This window comes from Rhinolophus ferrumequinum, chromosome 19 (genome assembly GCF_004115265.2).
Source record: "Rhinolophus ferrumequinum isolate MPI-CBG mRhiFer1 chromosome 19, mRhiFer1_v1.p, whole genome shotgun sequence".
Taxonomy (NCBI): domain Eukaryota; kingdom Metazoa; phylum Chordata; class Mammalia; order Chiroptera; family Rhinolophidae; genus Rhinolophus; species Rhinolophus ferrumequinum.
In genome coordinates, this window is record NC_046302.1 from 45,962,066 (window position 1) to 45,974,234 (window position 12,169).

The window sequence follows — 12,169 nt, forward strand, 5'->3', positions numbered from 1 at the left end:
TTACTGATTTGCTTTTCTTACCCAACTCCGAGTACCTGAGGACAGCGTCCTTGTCTAATCCTTGTGAGTTTTTATATGTTTAGCCCAATACCTGGCACATAGTAGGCACTTACTAAGTGATAATTAAATGAAGTGGAAAAATTTAATAACCTTCATATGTTTAATTCAAGTTAGTACTTATAACTCTATCTTTCACCATCATGAACTCTTTCCCCATGGTTTTTGGGTTTGCGTCTTAGCTCATTTATTTATTTTGGATGTTAGTAATAAAGGAGACTCTGGCTGTAGTTACAGGCCAAGGTAAAATTGTCATGATATCCGAACTTACTCCAATTCTGATGTAACCCAATGGTGATCGAGAGGTCATTAAATAGTGTTACAGTATTTTTCAGGCATTACCCACACTTTCATGTTTTGCCTTGATGTCTGTCCGAATGCCATCTTGGGCTGTCCATTCATTCTGCCTTGTGGTAGGTCCTCATCCTTTCTGTTGCCTGGAACTTTGTCCTCCCCTATTGCCCTTAGGTGTCTGTGCCCTTCTATGACAGTGTTTTAAGGATATCCTTTTTTCCTTCGAATGTTTGGTTTGTGGTTTACCCTAATGCTTCATATTGATTTAAAAGCTAACTGGAATGCCCATGTACATAAGACATAAAAGTGTAGCATAAAGGAAGTTGATAAAAAACCAAATGTTGTTCTAAGATCTCTATATTAGATGGCGGACCTGGTGTGGCCTGCCTTCTCCTGCCCCTCTCTCCTCCCCTCTGGAAGTTTCATGATGACCATGTAGCACTTTAGATTAAGTGATTCATCATTAAGGAGTTTCATTTTTTTTTAGTGTTGTGCTTCAAAAAAAACTTACTTCAAGGATCACATTTGGTTTCCTGTCCTTTCTTGATTTTCTTCTTATGAAAAATATTGAAAGGACTATTTGTGTTCAGTACCGGGAAACTAATGATGTTTAGACCAATATGTAGAGAGCACTTGCTACCTAAAGTATGTTAAGTTTCTGTTGTGTATACCGATGTTATCTTAAAATGTGTATACCTTTTTTTTTTTTGGCACCCCCAGTATATATTCAATATATCAATGGCAGTAGGGAAAAATGGAGTTTAGAATCAGATTTCAAATGAAGACTAAAATAGACCTGTTCAAAAACAGAACTCAGTATTGTAATATGGAGTACTTATGTATATGTCATTTAAAAGGAAGCTAGAGCATATGGGTGCATGCAGTCACACAAGTTTATCTTCAATTTTCTTTTCATGTAAGAGTAAGCAGTTACAAAAGAGGCTCTTAGCTGCAAAATTACTTGAAGAACTTTCCCCGAATAATAACTTGTGTCAATTCTGTCACCATTTGGAGGTGTGCTGAAACTGTTTTCCCTTGTGTTTTACTAATCCTTAATAAGAGAAGCAAATTGATAGTTGACATGACAGCTTTTCTGTTATAGGAAATCAAATGTTTATGTTTTATGGTGTAAATCTTTGGTGTTCAGTGCTACCCATAACTTCTTCAGCTGCATTACTTGTCATGAAGTCTTGAGCTTTTTATTTTTGGAGTGGTACTTTTTTCTTATTACTGCTGCTGATTTTTCTGTATGTGGACAGTCTTAAAAGCTTTAACAGTGTTTAGTTTCAAAATTCTCAATTATTATGAAAGTAGTTGTAGATTCTGCAGTTCAATTATGACATAGTCTAAATAAAGTGTATTTTTTGGTGGTGATAGATATTTTTAAAACATAGTAAATCTGATTCCTTGACTTCTAGGTGAAAAAAATTATTCAATGGAATATAGAAATATTGGAGATTTCTTTGCATGATTACAATGGAACTATTAGATCTTATGAAATATACAATTAAGAGCATAAGCATAACATTATAAAATAATTGTAATTTCATAAAGACCAGGAAACAGGTCTGTTATAGAAAATAATTTCCCAGATAAAACTTGCATGTGTGCAAGATATGCTTCTTAGGGTTTATAGAATTAGATTTTGTTTTTATTACTGTTCATGTACTACTTTTAGTTCTACTGTTTACCTTACACGTGCCCAATTGACATTATGATGCATTCGTGTGGAAATTATGAAAAGTTGTTTTCATGCAGCTGTCCTGTAGTTACAAAAGAACTTCACTGCATGAAAAGCAAACATCATTCAGCAGACAATGCGTAATCTGTTCGGGATCCCAAACCTATTGCTGTTCAATGACAGAAGAAAGGAGAGGGATTAATTTGAAGATGCTTGTGCATGACATATGGTAATTTCTCCATAGGAAGGAAGTGTCAAATGGTGACCTCTAAATCTTAACATTGACCTCCAGTTGTAGAATGTGTGTGCCATACGGTCCTTTTGCCTTTTCATATGATAATTTAAGCTGAAACATTTTCCTGGTAACATAACTTTGGGGTAGGGGGGTGGGTGGTGGTGGTGGTGGTGGTGGTGGTGGTGGTGCAGCATCTATTCTGTATGGATTATAACATTCACAGCGAACTTTTAGAATATAAAGCATTTGTATCATCAAAATATTTTTTGAACTCCAAAGAATGAAGCTATTTTAGGATTCTTCTAACAGAAGTGTAGCATATATATATATATATATATATATATATATATATATATATATATTCTTCATAAGTTGGTATATTTTAAATTGAGTTTTTATAAAATGAATGTGGGAAATTGAAATGATCTCAGTGGATATTAGTTTGAGATATTAACAAATAATTTATATATAATGTTAGAAAATAAATTGTTTGAAAAAATGTAATTCACAGTATGAAGATCAACAAACTTTTCCATTATGTGATACATTTAAAAGCCTGAGTTACATTTTTGCTAATTTTTAATATGTTGGCATTTTTTTCATTATAGCCATAGTTGTTTTAGAACTGTTTTTTGTATTAGTTGATACCTCATTCAACTCTAATATTAAGTAGATTTTGGGTTTAAGAGGAGTTTCAACTATACTGATTGCTATTGAATAAAACACATCATTTCTGTGCTGTAATCCTTAACGATCATATCCTTTTGATGAAACATCATTTTTCAGTTCTACATTTACTACATTTTGCCAACTTTGTTTTTCATTCTTCACTAATACTGAGCTTTTTTTCAGAAACTGCTGTACCTCAATTCTCTCTCTTTTATTTCTTCTATTTTCCTCTGCAAGTTCCTGCACCTGTCATTTCCGCTCGGTCTGAGGCTGATCACTCTGGCTCTGACCCTGCTCCTACTCCTGCTTTACATACCTGTTTCTTAGTAAATGAAGGTATTCTCTCTCAACTTCCTAACGACTTTCTTTCAGTCTATGCTTTATTCTAATATGACATGTTCTTTTTATCTAATTTATACATTTGTCTGCTCTATTATGTATGAGATCATAAAGTTTGCGTTTTATAACTTTATTTGCTAATGCCAATGATAAGGGCCAGGTCTAAAAATGTAATGTTAACTCCTGGTTGGAACAAACAGTGTTTCTCCTGTAATCTAGGATGCTGTTAAAAGAAGTGCAAAGATGCTAATGTTTGATGTGAAGTAGCCATTACAAGGTGGATTGGTTTTCATATTGATGTTTGCCATGTGATCTCTGGTGTTAGAACTACCAGTTTATTTTATGTGTATCATTACTCTGAGAGACACACTTTGTTCTCTCTATACACCATGTGCCCTGGTTCAAGGGGGATATGACGGGTCTCCTAATTTAGGTTCTCATTTGAAAAGTCTTCAGAATGATTAGCACCAGTGATTGCAGACTGATAGGAACTGCCCTATTTTATCCTCCTTACTATTTCCCTTGCTGGATGAGGCAAAATTGGTTATTTCAATTTTTAAGATGTAGTAAGGCTATCATATTATCCCTGTGGAGTTACACTAGTAGAAAGTGTCTTTGGAGCTCTGAAAATGTGAATGGAATCCACGAACCTTTATACCCTAAGAGCCATCTAGGATTATTTATACTGCCTGGAAGCTTAATGGAACCTGTGAGCTCTGAGTTATATCCACTCTCTTCATTGTGGCCTCAGTCTTCACCAGTTTTTATAATATAAAAAGGAGGAAACTTACAAAATTTCAAAGGTAACTCAGAATGATTCTGACCCTGCGCTAAAAAACACTATTACCAGCCCATTCAAATGGAAAGAATGGTGCTGTATCTGTAAAGTACAGAGCCCATGTTCTAAGTACCACTTCTTTGAAAAGAAAACATGAGAACTTAAAAGTATAACTCATTTTTTGTTAAGGCTGGATTTTAGCAAAAATAATGAGGTTCATATTTGTTAGGCTATTGTGAAAGACTCAAAAATAAGCTACTCACTTTGGAGCATCGTGAGAATGATTGTATTAAAATTTAGCTCATAAATACACTTCACACTTTTATGAGACATTAAAACACTTTAAGAAATTACTAGGTAGTAATTTATGTTTATATATGTTTATGTATATATCTGTCTTTCAATACATCGCCCTGTTGAAAATAAATTATAATCTAAAATGTGTGTACTCATCACCTTAATTATGTAATTATATATTATTCTCAGTTAATAAGAATTTCCTTACTGGAAGTATGAATCTTTAGCGAGGTGACTTTGTCTCTCACTCACTTACTGGCTCTTTTTAACAATCCCAATAGTCATTTTGAGGTAGAATTTTTGTTGTTGTTTTAGAAGATTACAGTTTAGATTATTTCAAAACATTGATTTGCTGAAATTCAACAATCACAGATAACTCACCTTATAATATGGTAGTAGACAATTTTTTGCACTTATTCTTGATTATTTGTCTTTAAATGTTATCCACAGGATGTAATGGTAATTCTTATGGATTGTTAGTGGCTTTATATATATTTTGGGAAGAATGAGGCATTTATTATGTGTGTGTGTGTGTGTTTGTGTGTGTGTATGTATATATACATATATATATTTTAGATATCTTTAAAATAGGGTTGAAATGATTATTTGATAATGTCTGGATACTAGTACTTTTAAATATTGTGGTGACTTACAGTTTTGTCTTCTTCATATAATCAGGTTCCATGTTTTGGATTAGAACTTTGGAAAAACTACTTTTTATTCCTATAAGTGAATAAAAATTACTTTTTATTCCTATAAGTGAGAGTTAATGATGCTTAAGATTGTATAAATTTTAGATGGTCAGGTTTTACTTTATGGAATGTCTGAATTCATTTTTCCTCTCAAAATTTTGTGGTATGTTACTTATTTCAGCTATGATTGTGATTAAATATGTGATTCACTTTCTAAGATCAATAAGTACCATAATTAGAGGCCCTCTGACAGAGAAGGGAAGAATCGCTGTTGACTGACATGATGGTAATACACAGACGGCCAGGCCTTAAGATAGATATGAGCCTGTCTGTGGAGATCTGTGTGAACGCCCTTTTAACTAAAAGTAGTTTCAAATCTATGGCCCTACGACCTGTTTATTTCTATGCTTCCCACTCCTGAATATATGTTTTATTTTAGAGGGATTGTTTAGAAATGTGTTTTCTAGGTAGAATTCACATATGCTTCATAAGGAAATTTATTTTTATTTAAGACTTTGAGAGTTCTTATAAGTACCAGTTACATGATTCAGAGATGAAATACATTTGATATAATTCATTGTACAAAACATCTAGTAATAAATTGAAATCATTTTTAACATAATTTAGCAGGTCTGCCTTTTTTTGTTTGTTTCCAGTATACTTACGTAAAGAAAAAGTCTTTGAACTAGGGAATGCCGAAATGTTTTAAGTATTTTTAATATATTACATTTTATTAGGATGGAGTCAGTTGGCTGCTATGCATTGTGTTATGCTGCCAGACCTGCTGGGATTGGACAAATTTAGGCCTCCACTTCTAGAGATGCTCGCTCGGAGATGGCAAGATCGATGCTTGGAGGTAATATCAAGGTGATATGGCTAGAAAACAAAAACAGGAAAAAGGCACTGGACTACTGTACATTTGAAACAAAAATGGTTAATGTTTATCTAATTTCTTATCACCTGTTTATTATGTGATAGAAAATACGGATTCGTGGGTTTTTTTAAGTTTATGTACTAAACAGTAATGTTTCTGCTTGCATATTTGTTTACTTTTTTTAACCAGTGAGTATTTGATAAAAAGTTTCATTTATTTAATGGAACTGTTTCTTAAGTATGGATTTTTATACAGATTGCACACATACATACACCCACCTCCCCCCAAATCACATGCTCAGGTATAATCACATCACTCAAATTCTAAGTGAATAGCCGTAGTCCAATGAAAGGTACTGTGTTATATAAAGGAGAGGCCTTTGGAATAGAGGAGACCTGGATTTAAATATCAGTTCTGCCAATTATTAACTTTGTGACCCTGGACAATTTACTTAACCTATCTGAAGCTCATTTGTAAAGTGGGGATAATAATATATTCCTCATGGGATCGTTGTCAGGGTTGAGTAAGGTAATGCAAGTAAAGCAGTAAGTACAGAGTCTGACACATTGTAGGAGCTCAATAAATGGTAGCTATTATTCTGTGTTAATGGACTTATGCTGTATTAGATAGGCTTGAAATATAATATCATCAGGACCTTGGAAACATTTTACAGAGATTTTCCTTATTATGGCATTGGACCCATATAGCTGTATCAGTTTGTATCATTCAAGATTTTTAATTTACCAAACATAATTAACATACTTGCTTTTTCCTGGTCTCCCTTCCCTCAACTCCTAGTGGAATTGCAGCATAGTAAAATTTTCATGGTTTTGCATTGAAAAATATTTGAATTCACTTCAAAAGTCACTTATCATAAAAAACTATTCAAGCTCTTATCAGATGCTGCTGCGTCATCTTTTTTTTATCATATATATGTATAAAAGTTGATTGGGATGACAATTGTTAGTAAAGTTACATAAATTTCAGGTGTACAATTCTGTAATACATCATCTATATCTCACATTATCTTCACCACCCAGAGTCAGTTTTCCTCCCATCACCGTATATTTGATCCATTTTACCCTTATCTACCACCCCCCTCCCCCTTCATCTTTTCAATGATAGTCAATCAATTGATTGGCACAGCACTTGACAATTGACTAGTTTCTTTAACCCCATGCTTATGGCACTTTTGCCAAAATAAAACAGAGCTAAACTAAAACTGCAAAATAAAAGTTGTTATCAAAGAAAAGAAAAATTCTTATCATATAATTTTGAAAAATAGTATCCTTTTATAGAACTAATGTTGTTACACAGGAATACATTTGCTTATTTGTTGAAAACAAATTGTTTCAGCATGTCTTAGGTATACATGAATGTGTAGATTTATACATGTATTGTTTGTGTGAACAATACCTATTCAGTGTGTGTGTGTGTGTGTGTGTATACATATATATATGTACATATATACATATATATATATAGTAAAGAAATTCACTAGATAAGGTTAAGTTTCTTCAGGCTAAAAGAGAAAACAAATTTAATAGTTCTAGGGTGACTTAACAATAATCTTTATAGAAATTTTAAAATTGAAAATGCTAAATTAAAGTGGAAGTGCGAGAATATTTTGAAAACTTTGGAAAATGAAGTTTTAAACCCAAAGCTGATTAAATGTTCAAGTGTTAAAATATTTTTCGGTGAGATTGTTAATTAAAATGTCTTTGATGATTTACTGCCATACAATTTATTCCAGCTTAAGTACTTAATTCATTATTTAGTTAGTAGTTTTTTTCATGTAAATAAGTATGGTTTATGTATTTTCTAGCTTTACTTCACTGTGAACTTCCCAGGTTTTAAACACCTCATTAACTGGTCTGCTTTTTGTGTTCCATTTGGTCTGTGGTTTCAGGTCAGAGAAGCTGCGCAGGCCCTGCTTCTGGCAGAACTGAGAAGAATTGAGCAGGCGGGACGGAAGGAAGCCATCGATGCCTGGGCCCCTTATTTACCTCAGTACATGGACCACGTCATATCACGTAAGAGTTCTCATGCTCTTCTACGAAGCTTTTCATGCTCATTAGAAAAGTGTCAAAACTCACAAATATGCTTGCTACTACCTATCCACGAAAGGGAATCATTTACCTTAAAGTGAAAACAAGGATTGTCAAATTCTGCTAGTTCATTTTCTGAAATCCCTATGGTTTGGAGTTTGGTTTGATATTCACTAATGGACTGATCCCTTATAAAACTAATCCCCAAACAAAAATTCTACTACTCTGTTTAACACTAGCATCTGTCTCTGCCCATTGTGTTATTATGCTTGTGGGTGCCAATGTTAGATATTGATCTGATGATATTTAAGTGCAAATACAACGCAGATCCTTTCCAAGCCGAAGTTGGAATTGTGAACTTTAAGATATAAAAATCTGGTCGAGTTAGAGCAGTGTGCTATTGAAAAAGAGAAAATTAGCAAGGATTTCACTAATGGATCTTTCAAATGAGTATAAACTGAATGGATTCTGAAGGGCCTTGGGAAAAAAATTGTTGAAATTTTTGAATATTTTTTGCAAAATAAAACCTTTTTAATCATGCTGCTAGATCAAGTATGTATTGAAGAAGTTGTATTTGTGCTCTCATAAGTTTTTTATTTTTAGAAAAAGTGTGCTTCATCAATCTCAGTTCAGCATTTGATTCATTCTTTTTTCTTCTTGTAAAGAAAAATTCAAAATGAAAATTTTAATCTGTTATGAATATAAGATAAAATAAATCATTTTCACATTTTTTAAAGATAGTCTCAATGAAACTTTAAAAAATCTTTTTACTGTGAAAATTTGATGTGGGTTTTAGGTGGATTCATTTTAAATGACCTTTTGCCAGTACCAGTTATTCTTGTTAATGAGATACTCATTATACATGTCAAGACAGACAATACATAATTGTATAAGAAGGACATGAAAACAAGATTCAAACAGGATTATAACTGTTATATCTGGTGTAACTCTACCAGATGTTTGCCAGTGGTGACTATAGTGGTTGTTTAATTAGGTATGTGACCTTGGGCACTTAACCTTTCTCAGCCTCAGTTTTGTCACAAGATAGAATGAAGATAGTGAAACTATAAGGTTATTTTGAGGAGGAAATGAGTTAATCTTTATTAAGCACATGGAACCGTGCATAGGCCATGGTACACACTATATATTTGTTAAATACATTCATAATCTATAAAAATGCAAATATTTATTTCACATATAACCAGAGCATCACAAAATAAACAACTCCAGTTAAAATTCTTTCTATTTAGGCAAGACTATTTACTGAGAGAATATTGTTTTTCATTTACTTACTGGGATTTTTTATTTTATTTTAATAAAAGGAAATTAAGTTTAAAAAAAAAACCAAGGGTTTCAAACATGGACTCTAAGGTATTAAGCTTAATGTTTGTATATAAATAAATATGTATAGGTTTAAAATTTTTCTGGAATATAAAAAAAGTTTTAAAAAATAAGATTGGAATGAAAAAAGGTCTGCTTTTGAATATTTGAATAGTCTGGAACACTGCTCTTTGTTTAGTAACCTTGTAGGTATTAACTTCATCATCTTCCAGAAAATAGAATTAGCTCATCAGCTCATCATAAACCCTATTAAATAAAAGATCCCCCTATTTAAGGACAAACTATGAGGAGAGTACTGTAGAGTAGATTGAAAGTGAAACTAAATAGCAAATCATCAGAGATTTCTTTTAAAAGGAGAACACTACTATGGAAATACTGAGTACCATTTTCAAAACATGTTTATTTAGGATGGAGTAGTGTAGAGTGGGAAAATGGATTAAAGTAGAATAAGTATCTGGGAGGCTGTTACAGAAAGGAATAGGGGACCCAGACCTAAATGTAGATAGGGTAGAATAGGAGATGATTCTAATAAGCCTTAATTACAGATTGAATATAAAGGTCTAAGAAAAACACCAAAGATTGGGACGGTGTTGTATTCTTGACAGTTTGGAAAGAGAGGTAACATTAGTATTGGTGGTGGATGCCATTTTATTTTTTTTGCAAGGAAGAAGAAAATGAGTTAGGTGCACAGATTACTCTCTGAAGCAATGATAAATACGTGTATGTCGCTAGGAGAGATGTCTGTTAGTGGGTCAAGGGAGGGTACAGTGCAAGTAAAATAATGACAATACCCACCCTTAACGAACGGAACACTTTTCTCTGTTAGGCTTTTGCTACACGCCTGCTCTGTGTTGTCTCATGAAACAATTACAGTAACCCTGTAAAGTAGGCACTATTGTCACTACCACCCCTGCTTTTTCCCCCAAGAAAGAAATTTCTGAAGATCCTTCAGTTACTAAGTGATTGTCAGACTACAGAACTCACTCTCTTAACCACTATTTATTCTGTCTTGTTCCTCCATCATCCTTACATCTTAAATGGGGTTGGGGTAGAGGAATGAGGAGATATTTGGGTTAATTAATCCTGCTTTCAGACAGTGTTATTTTCAGCCATATTCAATTTAACAACAAAATAGAGCAGAAAAGTACTAAGAAAATTATTCGTAATGGTTTTCATCATGTTTAAATAAGCATAAACTAGGTTGTTCTTTAAACCTTTCCATTAATGTAAATTAAAGTCCTTGGTATTTAGTTATAATATCCTGGAGTATTTTGTAAATTAACTGAATGCTGGCTGACTTAAAATTTTAGTCTTATCATTTACTGTAATTCTATTTATGTTTAGCAAAAGAGTAAACACATTCTACATGTAAATAAAACATCGCACACCAACAGCTCTTGCTATAATATATTAATCTATTCTGGAACTTTATGTTGACTGAGTGTAAAATTAGTTTTAGTTTGCTTTACTTGGAGCTTTCTATTTTAATAAAAGGATGTCGAGCTAAAGGAGTAGGGATTCTGAATGTGTGAAAGGAGAAGAAAGCACACAGCCAATGAGGAATGGCCACAGAGGGCTGTTGAACAGATTTGCTGTCCGAAGGGATCAAAAGGTTATGGAGCCAGCTGGTGGACAGCCCACACCTGCCATCAACGTGCTTGTAGTGAAATCGCGTCTACTGTTGTCATTAATGTTTGAATAGATGATGATTGTAGCATTTCACAGCCTAAAACATTCTTCTAGAAACTTATTCTAGCATAAGAATCTTCTTCATCACTAAAGTAGGTAAAGTAGGTAAAATAAGCAATATATCTGGTAAATACACCGTTCATCATATAATTTAGTTATCCCGAGCATTTAAAAATACACAGTAATTACCTAAGCAATATTGGCAGCTCCTAACTTATGACTGGGCTTGCTGTAAGAGTCCCTTTATTAGATATTGGTCTGAAAATCAGAAAATACTTTCACCTGAAGAGCAGGGTGTCATATGGGCTGATGGACTGTGATAGCCCTTTGTCTTAGAGACCTGGAATCTGAAGTTTAAAGTGGGCAGTAACTTTCTCTGACTTCACAATCAGTAAGTGATTGAAGTGTCACTAAGTGTCACTAAGGTGACAATCAGCTGGTCATATTGACTGGGGTCTTCTGAAATTTTATTTAGGTTTGTTATGCGGTAAAAGGCTTTTGTACGTAGGTTTGTCTGAGAATGTAAGGATAACAGTGGGCCAGAGCCAGCTACTTGGAGCTGTTGAGAACATTAGAGCAGAAGCTTTGTACAGACCCAGCACAGGGTCGTGAGTGTTGGCTGCTGTCCCTTTTCCCTTCCTGTGCTGTATTCTAGTTCTGTTCTCCTTATTGTCACCGCCTCAGAATCCACTTAAATTTATATTGCCCTAGATTTCTGGCAGTGGACCAGAAATCGCTGGGTTGGAAAAGGAGCAATAGTTTGCCTTAACTGAAAAGTCAGTTTACAAATTTTCATAAAAACTTAAGTCTTAATTGAGTGATATGAGAATTTTGTTTCAGGCAATGGAGCTCTGTCCTTGAATCTGTTAGAAAACCTTTTATCCCTTATAAATACAGTCAGTATGTAAACTTTTAATGCCTAATTTCTAATAGAAAATTTGAGGGTTAAGTGCATTCTGATTTTTACTTGAACGATAATAGGACTGGAATTATAAATACTGCCTACATTTTAGTATAGCAATTTGATGTAAAAGTAAATATTTTCTGAATTACCACTCCTTAGCATATATTTGTAATCACTTTTTAAAGTGTTTTATAGAAAATGCTTTTATAAACCCTTTTTTAAAAACACTAAAAATTCTGTTGATTATTCTGAATTATGAAGGATTAATATT

General features: G+C 33.4%; 1 protein-coding gene across 2 annotated transcripts in view; it reads left to right on the forward strand.

The window, feature by feature from the left end:
• Window positions 1-12,169, forward strand: part of WDR7 (WD repeat domain 7) — a 300,771-nt gene that overhangs the window by 88,704 nt on the left and 199,898 nt on the right. The window contains exons 17-19 of one of the 2 annotated variants that reach the window (XM_033087148.1): window positions 3,174-3,272; window positions 5,780-5,898; window positions 7,826-7,949. In XM_033087148.1, coding sequence (XP_032943039.1) covers window positions 3,174-3,272; window positions 5,780-5,898; window positions 7,826-7,949 — 342 coding nt within the window. The remainder of the gene's footprint in view (window positions 1-3,173; window positions 3,273-5,779; window positions 5,899-7,825; window positions 7,950-12,169) is intronic. The other variant, XM_033087149.1, reaches the window with a different exon arrangement.